This window comes from Branchiostoma belcheri, unplaced genomic scaffold, assembly GCF_001625305.1.
Source record: "Branchiostoma belcheri isolate BF01 breed outbred unplaced genomic scaffold, Haploidv18h27 scaffold49, whole genome shotgun sequence".
NCBI lineage: Eukaryota > Metazoa > Chordata > Leptocardii > Amphioxiformes > Branchiostomatidae > Branchiostoma > Branchiostoma belcheri.
The window spans coordinates 1,762,844-1,777,430 of NW_017804120.1; the positions used below are offsets into that span (position 1 = coordinate 1,762,844).

The 14,587-nt window shown below is 39.7% G+C and overlaps 2 protein-coding genes across 3 annotated transcripts; both read left to right on the top strand.

Annotated features, from left to right (window-relative positions):
• The first annotated feature begins 281 nt into the window (after window positions 1-281).
• On the top strand, window positions 282-5,919 carry LOC109479460 (solute carrier family 22 member 18-like). Its single transcript, XM_019781424.1, has 5 exons — window positions 282-513; window positions 2,845-3,088; window positions 4,441-4,573; window positions 5,576-5,694; window positions 5,903-5,919. Exons 1-5 carry the CDS (start codon window positions 379-381, stop codon window positions 5,917-5,919), a joined length of 648 nt encoding a protein of 215 aa, XP_019636983.1. The 5' UTR covers window positions 282-378.
• A 544-nt stretch (window positions 5,920-6,463) lies between these two features.
• Window positions 6,464-11,199, top strand: LOC109479529 (solute carrier family 22 member 18-like). Of its 2 annotated transcripts, XM_019781510.1 has the most exons (5): window positions 6,464-6,660; window positions 8,789-8,890; window positions 9,622-9,742; window positions 10,671-10,882; window positions 11,151-11,199. In XM_019781510.1, exons 1-4 carry the CDS (start codon window positions 6,559-6,561, stop codon window positions 10,880-10,882), a joined length of 537 nt encoding a protein of 178 aa, XP_019637069.1. In that variant the 5' UTR covers window positions 6,464-6,558; the 3' UTR covers window positions 11,151-11,199. The 2 variants fall into 2 exon arrangements, with proteins under 2 accessions (XP_019637069.1, XP_019637068.1); XM_019781509.1 differs by lacking the exon at window positions 11,151-11,199 and having other exon boundaries at window positions 10,671-10,952.
• The last annotated feature ends 3,388 nt before the right edge of the window (window positions 11,200-14,587 follow it).

Genomic DNA, 14,587 nt, shown 5'->3' on the forward strand with positions numbered 1-14,587 from the left:
GAATTTTTTTGAAGTTCGGATTTATACTCAATGATTGCTATATATAAAGCCTTAAAGGAGCAAAAAAAAGTTCATTCCTTTTCTAATATTCCATGTCCACTTTTTTCTGTCGTCTGTATAATTAGAAGAACATTGTTCGAAATGTGAATTGATGAATGAATCGTTATTCAAAATTTTACTCATTTCTGAAGGCATATTTTTGTGCGACAATTTGACGGTTTGCGGCAATAACATGTCATGCCCGCATGACCAACAAGAGGTCAAATAAGGTCAACGTCCGTAGGGGCATTGGGACAAAGACCAAAACATGTGTACCCACACGGTCCATTGCAGAGAAAACAATGACTAGAAGGTACAATATTGTTGTCCTTTAAGATCATGTCAGCCTCGGAAGACGAAGACATGGCACCCAAGACGAAAAGTTCGGAAGAAACCCGGAAGGTGTTAGTGTCTCTTCACGTGAATGTGGCCCTGCACAGTGCATGTGTTTTTATGCAGGGAATCGCCTTTACTGTGAGTATTCGTAATGTTACCGGTTTTATGTGAACTTCATTGACACAACAAAGGTACAGCGACTTTCGTCAGGTCTTAAACTACATGTAGACATACAGACGGATACGTGGGTGCAAAAATTGACCTACAAAATTTATCATGACAAATTTAGATCATCAATCAACTAGTAACTTATACCAAAACATTCTAATCAAACTAGGTACAAAATTATTGTACCTTTAAGCAACGCTAGTGCAGTCTCTATAACTTAAGTGCAGTCTCAATTGGTCAAAATTTTGGCTGTGTGCTAATTTATTGATAAGTTTATTTGGGTATCTGTCTTCTTTAGCCCCCCTCCCCACCTGTAAATATAGTATAACTTATAAGCTAGTTCACAGTTTAAAGTTCGCACGTGCTGTGTGATGCAATGTACGATAAAATGTAGCTACAGCTGTCTACTTGAGTTGCAGATCTATGGCCTTGTTCATATGAAACCACCCGAACCACGATTCGGGTAACTCGCATTCCTCACATCTGGTCCACGTGCCATACATTCCTTTCAAACCGTGTCCGATCACGATTCTCTGAAACTGCATTCATTGTTGTTTGATGAAAACATGCAAGGTGAAATAAAAACAACTTTTTTTTTTTGCAAAACTGTTTTTTTATTCGCACGCGCGCATCAATTTTGGGGCTCCCGGAGGATGTCATCCATATAATCAAATCAACATGGCCTTAGCAACCAGGCATGCAGCGCTCTTTCATTTATTTGTTGCCACGTCAAAAACTGGTCAGGCAGGTTTTGGGCACAGTCCACACATGTATAATAGCAGTCTTTTATATGAGCGTTTCAAGGTAGTGTGTTATTAATGTCAGAGGTCAACGACCTGCTTGCTGATGCCCCCCCTCCCAGCGTATCTCGGCCGAATGCCGACGTGGTCCCTCCAGAGGCGGTGAAGCTCGTCCTGGAACGGACACATTACTAGTATTTGACCATTACTACTCTTTAAGTTGCTGCCACGTAAAAGTTGGTATTGCATATAAATAAAGAAATATCACCCCGTAATCCATGACCAGGCAAAGTCACATTGAAATCACGTTGCGTTCAGACCATGGAGGTAGTTCCTTTTTTCTACCTCCATGTTCAGACGCAAATCGCGATGCGGAAAAACCGATTCGAAACCACCTCTAGAAGTGGTTTGGGATCGAGGCGCTCTCAATGTAATTTGGAGCATTCAGATGGAGCCACTTGAATCCGGCTTCGGGGGAAACCACATGTAAAGCGCCTTCACTGACTTCATATGATCAGGGCCTACACTACAAGTGTACAAAGGTCTCCCTAACAGTACCACTATTGACAGAGTTAGTAACAGCTTGAAACTCTGCCAATACTTTTGGGGACAGATCATTTATAGAGAATTATGGATGGTAAAAAGGTACATTTTTACATTGTTGCACAGAAAAAAAAACTACAGAATTTTCTATCATTGTATGCCAAGTAACATATATTTTAGGAAAAAGACTGGTTAGTACTATAGACTTTCAGTACTGAATAAAACCCCATGCAATTATTAGTGGATCATCCCACGTGTACATACATTATAAGGTTTGAACTGTTATAATGTATATCTATTGCTTCATGTTCCAGTAAATTTATGGTCGGATAAATTAAATGTACTACTAGTATTACTGTAATGAAAAGAAAGCAAAGGAATACTTTGCTGTATCTGAAGATAATAATAGCTGTGTATAGTATATGCAAGACATCGCAGACTTTGACCATCATGGTATGTACATTGGACTTTATACATAAATGCACCTGCAGCTTAGATATGTCTCAAAATATCTTTGAAGAGGGTTTAAAATGCTTTTTTTCTGTAAAGGTTTAAAATGGAATTTTTTGTATATGTTCTGAATATAATGCAGAAATGATATGAAAATTAATTCAGTATGAATTCCAGTTCTGTAGTTGTAATTTACATGTATCTTCCACCATAATATTATATGTTATGTGCCCCCCCCCTCCCAATGTCCAACATGTTATCTTAGACATAATATAAGATAGTTCACGTATGGAGAAATTCTTTATACTCAGCATCTACTGGTCCTAAACTCACAGGACAAATTTAGTGCAGAATGTAAAGTTAATTTACCAGTCAACTAGTTCACTGAAATGCAACAGAAAAGTACTAATATTAACAACAAAAAATCCAACATAATTCTCAATTTCACACCTTTTCAATGTATAAGTAATAATATTACATACATAAAAGTATTATATAATATACCCCAGTAGTACATAGATATACGGAATATTTTCTCATTCCCTGATTTTTGTTGTTGTTGTTGCAGTACCTGTCCAAGAAGCTAGGTGTCTCCCCAACTGTATGGGGCTACCTGAACACCTGCACTGCCCTGTGTCACCTGGTTGGAAGTCCCATCTATGGCAGGTTTGGGGATCTGTATGGGGGCAGGAAGGCTCTGGCTCTGTCCTTTCTCTCCATGTGTGCCACGTGTGTCCTCCTGGCTGTGGCAGACAGTGTGCCCAAACTGTTTATTTCTAGACTTCCAATGGTCTTCATGCAGGTTATGCCAGGTAAGTATGTGTGTGAGAACATAGGGGCATGAGAACATAGGGGTGTGAGAATATAGGGGTGTGAGAACATTAGGAGTGTGAGAACATAGGGGTGTTGGAAAATAGGGATGTTGTAACCTAGGGGTGTTGTAACATAGGGGTGTTGTAATATAGGGGTGTTGTAATATAGGGGTGTTGTAATATAGGGGTGTTGTAATATAGGGGTGTTGTAATATAGGGGTGTGAGAACATAGAGGTGTTGTAACATAGGGGTGTTGTAACAGAGGTGTTGTAACATAGGGGTGTTGTAACATAGGGGTGTTGTAATATAGGGGTGTTGTAATATAGGGGTGTTGTAATATAGGGGTGTGAGAACATAGAGGTGTTGTAACATAGGGGTGTTGTAACAGAGGTGTTGTAACATAGGGGTGTTGTAACATAGAGGTGTTGTAACATAGGAGTGTGAGAACATAGGGCTGTGAGTACATAGGGGTGTGAGAACATAGGGGTGTGAGAACATAGGGGTGTGAGAACATAGGGGTATGGGAATATAGGGGTATGAGAACATAGGGATGTGAGAACATAGGAGTGTGAGAACATAGTGGTGTCAGAACATAGGGGTGTCAAAACATAGGGGTGTCAGAACATAGGGGTGTTAGAACATAGGAGTGTCAGAACATAGGAGTGTCAGAACATAGGGGTGTCAGAACATAGGGGTGTCAGAACATAGGGGTGTCAGAACATAGCCTAGGAGTGTCAGAACATAGGGGTGTCAGAACAAAGTGATCTAGGAACATAGGGGTGTCAGAACATAGGGGTGTCAGAACATAGGGGTGTCAGAACATAGGGGGGTCACAACATAGGGGGTCAGAACATAGGGATGTCAGAATATAGGGATGTCAGAACATAGGGGTGTGAGAACATAGGGATGTCAGAACATAGGGATGTCAGAACATAGGGATGTCAGAACACAGGGGTGTCAGAACACGGGTGTCAGAACAATTAGGGGTGTGAGAACATAGGGATGTGAGAACATAGAGATGTCAGAACATCGGGGTGTTGGAACATTTGTGTGTCAGAATATAGGGATGTCACAATATAGGAGTGTCAGAACATAGGAGTGTCAGAACATAGGGGTGTCAAACCATAGGGGTGTCAGAACATAGGAATGTCAGAACATATGACTGTCAGGACATATGATTGTCATAACTTAGGGGTTTCAAAACATAGGGGTGCCACTGTCAGAATTTAGGGATGTCAGAACTTAACCGTGTTAGAACATAGGACTGTTAGAACAGGTATTTCAGACCATAGGACTGTCCCAGTGCTTTGTTTAACTGTCACCTTGGTAACAGGTGTATATTTGTACGCAGGTGCCCACATGGTTGTAGCAGATGCCACTGATGATGCGTCGCGGTCAGATGCCATGGGGAAAGTGGGGATGTTCTTCGGTATTGGTCTTCTCATTGGTCCTGTCTTAGGGGGCTGGATATCTGAACACTACAGGTGAGGCCTAGGAAAAAATGTTGTGCTTCATGACTGACCCTAGAAAAAACCCTTGGCAAACCATCAGTACTGAAAATTTACTGTCAAATACTAGTACTGACAGTAGTTTTTCAGTAAAACCCTTGGCAAACCATCAGTACTAAAAATTTACTGTTAAGTACTACACTGTAAGTACTGACAGTAAATTTTCAGTAAATTGTCTTTTACTGTATTACTGAAGCAATACTGGTAAGTACTTACAATGTATGCCTTTATTTACTGTTCTTTTACTGTCAGTACAGTACTGTCAGTACATACATGTCTGAGGCCTAGGAAGAAATGTTTTGTGACCTGTTTCTCAAACGACCCTAGAAAAAACTGCAGACCCTAGCCTTTTTTTAGGGGGGGGGGCCTTGCAAGGTACTTAGTACCTAAATTTTCGTGCTGATCAACCTTTTTGCAGAACAATAATTTTTCTATAATTTCTACTTGAAAAATGAAATTGAACTTCAACTAGCATGTATAGAGAGCTAATTTTAATAACAGCTTTCTTGAAACAACAAATTTTTAAAAAGCTTAACCCTGCATAATTTTGTATTAGTCAACTACAAATACAACTTTAATAAACCTAAGTAGTCTAAACAAAAAAGAATATTTAACTTGCTAACAAAACTAATATTTTGTATAACCAGTTTGAACTAATAGTGTGTTGTAGTATTTTTCTGATCTCACAAATTTTTCTTCTCCTTGAATTAAAACTAATATTTTGTATAATCAGTTTGAAATAATAGTGTGTCGTAGTATTTTTCTGATCTCACAAATTTTTCTTCTCCTTCTTGAATTAAAACTAATATTTTGTATAATCGGTTTGAACTAATAGTGTGTTGCAGTATTTTTCTGATCTCACAAGTTTTTCTTCTCCTTCTTGAATTAAAACTAATATTTTGTATAATCAGTTTGAACTAATAGTGTGTTGCAGTATTTTTCTGATCTCACAAGTTTTTCTTCTCCTTGAATTCTCAGTGAACATGTGACGTGTGTAGTGGCTGCAGTGCTGTCCTTGTTGCAGGTAGTTTTGGTGATGTTGTTTGTACCTGCACAGATGAAATCTGTGTCTCAGGAAAAACACAGGACATCATCAGGTCAGTTTACTGACTTCAAGCTGTTTCATTTTAGCCCAGCAGCTATTTTTTTTTCAATTACATGAACATAATGATTCCATGTTTCTCTATCACTGGTCCTAATTTCTTTCCAAGAGGTCAGGAATTCCAAAATAGATATTATCAAAAAAATAATAATACTATTAGGACAACGTAGAATCATAATGAAAGCCATTGCATTGTGCAAAAGGTTTCCCTCAGGAGTAACAGTCGCATAAGCTGTAAGTCACATGAAGTACCTGATCACATTCATCCCATAGGTTCCCAACAGCATATGGGGGTCATTTTTGGAACACTCATCTCATGAAATATTAGATGCAAAAAACTGAGCTATTTCGTGACAGAAAAAGCTGTCATAGATCCTTGTTGATGACTTATCATAGTCTCAAATTCAATGAAAATCCTAGGACAGGAAAAATAGTGTAGCATGCATATCAAATGTTACGAAATTGAATTGTATTAAAACATTGTCAGTGAAAGCAATTGACAGAAAAAAAGATGATCTATTGGTTGAAAATTTACTGTGCCTTTAGCAACTGTGCCTTCAGCAACATTGGGTGAAACACAATAGATTTTCCAAATCCTCTCCATCTTTCTGCATGTAATTTATTATTACACTTCCTCCCAGCTGCCTAACCCTATAGCATAATAATTGTAATAAATTTGTTGTCAAACAACTGATTTTGTTAAAGTAGCAATGCCATACAAGTGTAACGTTACATGGGTATGTCAACTTTTTCCTCTCCAGGGTCCAGTGTGTTTGATGTGCGTGAGATCGCTCGGCTGTGCAGTATTCCGCAGGTCCAACAACTTCTGGTTATCCGCTGTCTGTCGCTGTTACCCGGCATGCTCCTCCAGACGACGTTCCCCATCATCATGGCCAGCACGTTCGACATGGGGCCGCAGGACAGCGGCGTGTTCATGGCCTACATCGGACTAGTCAGCATGGTACGTTTGTTACTTTTACTAAGGCCACACCAATTTAATTTCTTGGTTAACAGATTTTTGTAGAAAAATAATGGAGCGGGCGGGCGAAAAAAATAAATAAATAAAAATAAAAACAGCCCTAGGCATCCTATTATGGCCCAAAATGGTATGATAGGAGCCATGAAGTCAACACACCAGGCTGGTTCAAAATTTAAACAATGAATTTGGAACTTTTAATTAAACCACTGCATTGAAAGATGGAATAACTGTAACTGTAACTGTAACTAGGATGAAAAGGACTGTTTTCAAGTTTTCAGGGCAAAATATGAGCATTTTGCAGTTGATTCTGAATTTTTATTTTTATTTGCAAATCAGAAAAAAATGAAGCGGGCGAGTCCGTTAACCAAGAAATTAAATTGGTGTGGCCTAAAGGAAAACAAAATATTGTTTTTGCTACGTTTCCTCTTCTTCTTCCATTCCAAACCTCTGACCTGGCCAATTTGTTGCCGATTTGTTGATGTCTCTCGCCATGGTAATGCATGTTGGGTTACGTAATGTTGCAATTTTAAAGTAGGAGGGATTTATACTCCTGTCTGACCATATACGTGTACTAGTATATGAATGTACATACTTGGATAAGAATTAACAGAGCAGACCATATGCAAAGGTAAACATTATGCATTCTCTTTGCAAATGTTACCTTTCTAGTTCATTTTTGCTACTTAGTTGCTAGTTATGTATTTGGATCTGATGATAGTGCAATTTACATGGGTCCTAAGAATAGTGAAATGTTAATGATGTATGAATGACATACATTCGACTTTTTATGATTAATATATAGAATTAGGGTTCGGGTTCTTGGAACAATGTTAGGGATGTAACTATTTGATCATAATTTATTATGTAAGTATGGGAGGAAGTATTGTCATGCTAAATATTTATTCTCTTTGTCTGTGTGTCTGTTTCATGCATATCATGTCCAGTAGTCCTGCCTCGGGATCAAGAGGTTGGGAGTTCGAATCCCAGCTGTTGTTGCTCACCCAACATGCACGCTACTGTAAAGGGTTGCAGTCCTTAGGATGGGACGTTAAGGGGGGCCTGCAAGGGGGGGGGGTCCCGACAACGCTCTACGCTGAATTCGGAAACTTCTCGATTACGCTTTACGATAAATTCCAAGTGGTCACAACACATTAAGTAGAATTAAAACGGCGAATTACGCTCTATGCAAAATGCGCCAATTACGCTCTACGTTGAATTGGCGGTCCGTCTACGCTCTACGTAGAATTAAAATGGCTGATTACGCTCTACGGAAAAGGGCTTGCGGGCCCCCGTTAAGCCTTGGTCATTGTACTTGTTGTAAAGAGCTAGGGGGTTTTCCCTGGTACAATGAACTTGTAAATATGGTTTTACCATATATCATTGTTAGCATGTCTTCTCTGCCAATTAAGCCATAGAATCTCGTACCTTTTCTGATGACGTAGGCTTGCCCTGGCAGGGCATGTTGTTCGTAGTAACGAACCAGCTGGTGGACTAGTACAGTGGCTTCCCACTGGGAGACGTAGAGTGGGACGTCCTTATACTACACTTTTGTCCATGTTAGAGAGACACTGGTCTCGCAGGGACTGCACTTAAGTGTCTGCTATGAGGGATAGGACATACTGGATGCCCGTAGCCAGGGGGGGTTCGGGGGGTTCGGAGGAAGGCTCAATGGTCCACTTTTTGGTCCACGTTAAGGTCCACTTTTTGGTCCACTTTTTATGTAAAGGTCCAAGATTTTTCTTGAAAATATGGACTGGAATCATAGAAAAACTGCTCCCTTTGTCATTGAATAAAAATTTATCTCTGATTTTTTCTTGGAAATCCTCTTAAAAATGTACGAAATGCCATTTTAGAAGGTTCATTTTTCAAAATTTCCCGGGGGAGCGCGCCATGCCCCCCTAGGAACCCCGTGCCTTTGGCGCTCGCCTCGGGCCTACAGCGCTCGAGGTCCCCTCAAGCAGTGAAGAGTGAACCCCCCCATTCAAAATCCTGGCTATGGGCATGTGACAGCCGGATTTATAATCCGGAGGCATGATAATGATGATGAAGCCATGGAAGCTTATGATTAAACTAAACTGGTTCAACAAGGATTTTCCCTTTTCTGTTACAGCTGACTATGGGAGTAGGTGTTGGTGTGATCACCAAGAGGTTCAGTGACTTGACTATACTCCGGTGCAGTACCATGTCCTTCATAGTATCAAATGTCTTCATGGTAGGTACAGTCTAATAATAACAGTTACTATAAACTACATTAATACTTTTGCAGTCATTTTATTACACAGTTTATAAGGCCACACCAATTTAATTTCTTGGTTAACGGATTTGCCTGCTTCATTTTTTTCTGATTTCCCAAAAAAAAAAAAAAATTCAGAATCAACTGCAAAATGCTCATATTGTGCCCTGAACAGTTGAAAACAGTCCTTTTCTTCCTATTTGTTACCATTATTCCATCTTTCAATGCAATGGTATCATGAAAAGTTCAAAATTCATTGTTTAAATTTTGAACCAGCCTGGTGTATTGACTTCATGGCTCCTATTGTACCATTCTGGGCCATAATAGGATGCCTAGGCCTGTTTTTATTTATTTTTTTTTTCGCCCGCCCGCTCCATTATTTTTCTAGAAAAATCCGTTAACCAAGAAATTAAATTGGAGTGGCCTAAAAGGGGAAAAGAATTTTTTACAGTGTTTGAAGTTTGCAGTTGAAAGATTTTCATGATAACCACAAATAATTCACCACAAAAGACCACAGAATACAATGTCATGTACCTTATACAAAAGTGTAGCATCTTTTAATTGCAACCTTACACGTGTATCTGGCTTTAAAATTTCTTATTACATTTCTTGGTGTCTTTTAAAAATTCAAATGTAGCATTGTTGATGTTATTATATAAGTCTAGTATGACTGGAGTAATATTTTCACATTTTTAAAATTTTTTTTCCAGGCAGGAGCAACAAAAATCTGGCACTTGTACATAACTGTGACACCTGCTGATGTGGGAGGGGCCACCATGGGGGTTATCATGAACAGTGCACTCACTAAAGTTGTGCCTCCTGAGGACACAGGTGAGACCCTTTTAGACCCTTTTACTCTGAAAGCAATAATTATTGTTGATGCATGAACATATATACAGAGCTTATAATACATTGCCTAGTTTTTAAAAGGAATACGAAGTTTTGTCTAGTTTCATAAAAAATACACATTTTTCTTTTATATAATCTAAAAGCTTAATTGTAGTATATCTTGTAAACAATTAAAGAGCATATTTCAGTCAACAACAAATGATGTGGGGTCGTGTGGCATAACGGTAGAGTGTTTCGTCTCGGAACCAAGAGGTCCGGGGTTCGAACCCTGCCATGCCACCGATCTTGTGCAAAGGCACTTTACACGACTTTCCTCACTTTGCTCAGGTGAAAATAAGTATTGTGTTGTCCTCTGTGTTGGTTGGCAGCATAGAAATAAGTTTAATCAAGAATGACAATGAAAACATATATTGCCATGGTGACAAAATTCCTGTACAATTCCTAGAATTCTTGCAAAGTGCACACAATACTGACTGTATCATTAGGCTCCCCCCTGAGGTGTCGCCAAAAACTTGAGTGAGCTGTCACCACGTCTAATGTCATTACATGTTGGAATAAAAAAGAACAAAACAAAATGACACTTATTATGTTTACCGAAGAAAACAAATTGTTTTTGCTCAGTTTCTTCTTCCTCCTCTTCTTCTTCTTCTCCAAACAGTGACCTCTGACCTGAACCAATGTTGTGACTGTTGCCATGGTAACTGGTGTTGAGTTACCATCATGTTGCAATTTCATAGCAGGAGGGATTTAGACTCCTGTCTGACCATATATATGAATGTGTTTGAGTACGTATTAACACAGCAGACCATGTGCGAAGGTAAACATTGTGCATTTGCCTTGCAACTGTTACCTTTCTAAGTTCTCACTATATTTTTCAGATAAAACATGACTATTCTTTCATGCTTTCCAGGTGCAGTTATGGGCCTAAGTGGAGCAATGCAGCACCTAGTTCAAACTGTGGCACCCAGTATAGGAGGATGGCTGCTCGAAAATTACGGTTTCCCATCTATAGGAATCCTCGCTGCAGCTTTAAACACTGCACTAGTCATGTACCTTTTCCTGGGAAACATTTCAAAAAGTTTCACCTACCAAAAAGATTCATCTGGAACTACCACAGTTTAATTATGTTTACCGAAGGAAAACATATTGTTTTTGCTCAGTTTCTTCTTCCTCTTCTTCTTCTCCAAACAGTGACCTCTGACCTGAACCAATGTTGTGTCTGTTGCCATGGTAACTGGTGTTGTGTTATTTCATGTTGCAATTTCATAGCAGGAGGGATTTATACTCCTGTCTGACCATATATATGAATGTGTTTGAGTAAGTATTAACAGAGCAGACCATGTGCGAAGGTAAACATTGTGCATCTGCCTTGCAAATGTTACCTTTCTAGTTAACCTTCTTCCTGCTACTTACCCCATAGCCAAAAGGCTAAATTAGCTCTGAGAAGGTTAAAATGTAATCAATGTACAACAGATTATTTTATGTGTAATATTGAAGATTTATATATAAGCACAGCAATTTTTTAAAAATGTATTCCACAGCAAATTTGTAAGTTGATTATTGTTGTCAGTTTTTTAACTTAACTAGAGGTCAAAGATCTCATACCTTTGTTGTTTTTATTTCATTCCATACTTTAGTATGGAGGGAAATACTGTTTTTACTGATGATTCTCCTCCTTCTTCTTCTTCTCCTCCTGCCATTTCTTTAAATTGATTCAATTCCTTCATTTTTGGGCCAAACGACCTGGAATTTCGTATAAAGGTAGAGTGGGTAAATACCCCTAGGTCGTTTTTTTATTTTTTTTGATACAAGCTTTTACAATCGTTTTATTTGCGTTTTTAGCTGTTCCCATAGGAAAGTACTGTGGGGCGTACGCGCGTGACGTAATAAGAAAGGAATTCGGGGGCGGGCCCAAATATGGGCATGCAAGCATGAACCTGACGCAGCCTAATCTTTTCTTCTTGCTGATTGGCTGTTGGATTTGATTGGATTAACTCAATTAACACCTGTTCAAAGCCATTCCATTTTGACAGTATGAACTCAAGTGTTTTGGTAGGTACAGCACAGGCCACGAAATACGCATCAATTTTCGAGGGACGTTCTGCGGGAGAGTGCAGGACGCTGTGCGGGACTTCCCTCGGGAGAGTGCGGGACGTCCTCCGGGAGAGTGCGATACGTTCTGCGGGAGAGTGCGGTACGTCCAGCGGGAGAGTGCGGTACGTTCTGCGGGAGCCAGACATTTTGCTCTTCTCTGTTGGAACAACGCAAGTTGGAGGTCAATGACCTGCGCCCGGCGTGTAAACAAGATTGGACAGGGAGCGGCTGTAATATCAAAGGAGCCGGCGGCTTCTGCTAGCCGGGTTGATAGTTAAGTAACATCAAGGTGGTTCAAAAGCAAACCTGATAAAGAAGGAAACCCCGTAGTTAATAGTTGAAAGTCTTGGTGGCTTGAGGCGATCGATACCGCCATGCTGTTTACTTTATATGACATACAATGCAGTGAGTGATGTGTATCGCAACGAGTTAGCTCGGTTGGTAACGCGCCAGACGGCAATCCCAGAAATTGTGAGTTCGAACCCCAGTGCATCGGATATTAACATTTTAAACAATTTTATCATTTTTAACAATTTTATCAGTTTTAACAATTTTATCAGTTTTAACAATTTTAACAATCCTGCATTTTAACAATTTCAACATTTTTTTTTTTTTTTTTTTCGTTGTTTTGCTTTTAACATTCAAAAACTGATTGTTCTTACTCAAGAATGTCAATAACTTAGAATGTTAGTCTTTTGTATTTTTCCAACATACAAACCAAAATCACTTTGATGTTGTCACAAAAGTATGGAGCTGACAAGAGAGAATGAGTACGGTACTCTGCCAGTGTGAAGAATCTACAGAGGTATTACCAGTCACTAGTAGCAAGAGATAGACCACATTGAATGATGACGATGAGGACGAATCATATGGAGTACTATCATAGCTTAGTACAGAAATTCTACTGCTTTACTTTACTTTACTTTCTTTCACTCTGTACATGCAATTAGCTCACTGGCATGATTTTAAAAATAAAGGTTATGATAATCATATTATATGTATAGCTTATTCAATGTATGGCTTCATAGTTTATGTGATTGTTAATAAGGCCATGTTGATTTGATTGTATGGATGGCATCTGTGCGCGCATCGGTTTTCGTTAATTTAAAACTAAGTTTACGACATTCATACAAAACATCTGGAAACTAAGCAAACATACTCTGTAAATTGATTACTGTAATTCCCGATTTTTTTTTCACTGTACCGACAACGTAACGCAAGCAGGAGGTCAATGTTCACGGTTTTCACTGTCACCTCTGTACCGTGAACTTATCTTTACAGTTAGGAAATAATTCCTGGACTTTCTTTTTCCTGCAACTGTCACCACCGTGAATATATAGTTCCGTGAACATGTCCATGTTTCTCAGACCGTGAAAATTTTGCTACCGTTAGTAGTAGTTGCAATTTCGTCATTAGTAGTATTTAGATACCTGCAATATGTAACTTTGAAATTGAGATAAGTGTAAAGTAAAGCTGTCGAGATTTAAAGTGCTTGTCGTTGTATCTTTGTAAAAAAAAGGGAGATAATGGCCAAGTGCCATTTTTGTAAATATCTGTCGAGATTCAAAAAGCTTGTCCTTGTATGATTGCAGTATGATTTATTCAGAATCTTCTATTTTTGTATGGGGAGGGAGATGGAGTGAAATATTACATTTGCTCCGAAGCAAATGTTGGCCTTTCTAGTTTTATTTGTGTTGTTTTTGTCTGTAGTAATTTCTTTTGTTGTGTCAGAGCCCCCACAGAAGTTCCAAAATAACAGCTATTTTGTTAAAAACTATGCCGGGTACCTTTTGCCCAAGCACCTACTTTCTACTTAAAAATCAAAACTGTAGTATGTCCACAGCACAAGATATCACACCATATACACCGCTGCAGTACCGTACAAATCCGCTAGTACCCATGATTAAACTTAACCTTTGTTGTCCCAACCCCAACCTACCTACTAAATACATATACACCGCTGCAGTACCGTACAAATCCGCTAGTACCCATGATTGAACTTAACCTTTGTTGTCCCAACCCCAACCTACCTACTAAATATCATAAAGATCAGTTCAGTCCATTCGCGAACGAGGTGCCTTTTGGATACATACACCACACCTCAAGTAAGTTATAACGGTTAACGGTTACCACTTTTACCATAATTGCCAACCCCTACATATTTTACGAAGGTACGAAGTAAGACACAAGGTTTGAAATAATACCAGTAAAAATAGGGCATCAGCGGATTTTTCAGAGGGATTGGCTGATGTTCGCTTTTCCCTGCACTCCTTTAAGCGACGGTCACAACCCGCCGTACGTGCTTCTGCGTGCTGTCTACGTGCAAAAACGTGGGCAATCGTAGGGCATCCGTGCGTGGTGAGTACCGCCTCCGTACGGAATCCTACGGATTTGGGAGCACGCAGACACGCCGTAGAACTTTAAGTACATGTAAAACTTTTTCTACCTGCGGTCTGCGGATTCACCACCTGTGCGTGCGAGTACGGGCGACGCGCGTGCCCCGTACGTACCGTACGTAAGAAGTACGTGTGAGCACGGCCTCCTTACGGTAAAGTGGCAGTCGCACAGAGATCGTACGTTGTAAGCACGTGCCACTCACTCATCACTTGCGCAACGAACGATGCACGCAACCGCTCACGGCCAGACGTGGCGTGCAGACCACACTCTTACACCTTGCGCAACCGTGCGAGTGACGTGCGTCGACGCCACTCCTCCCCACGTTTTCAGAAAAAA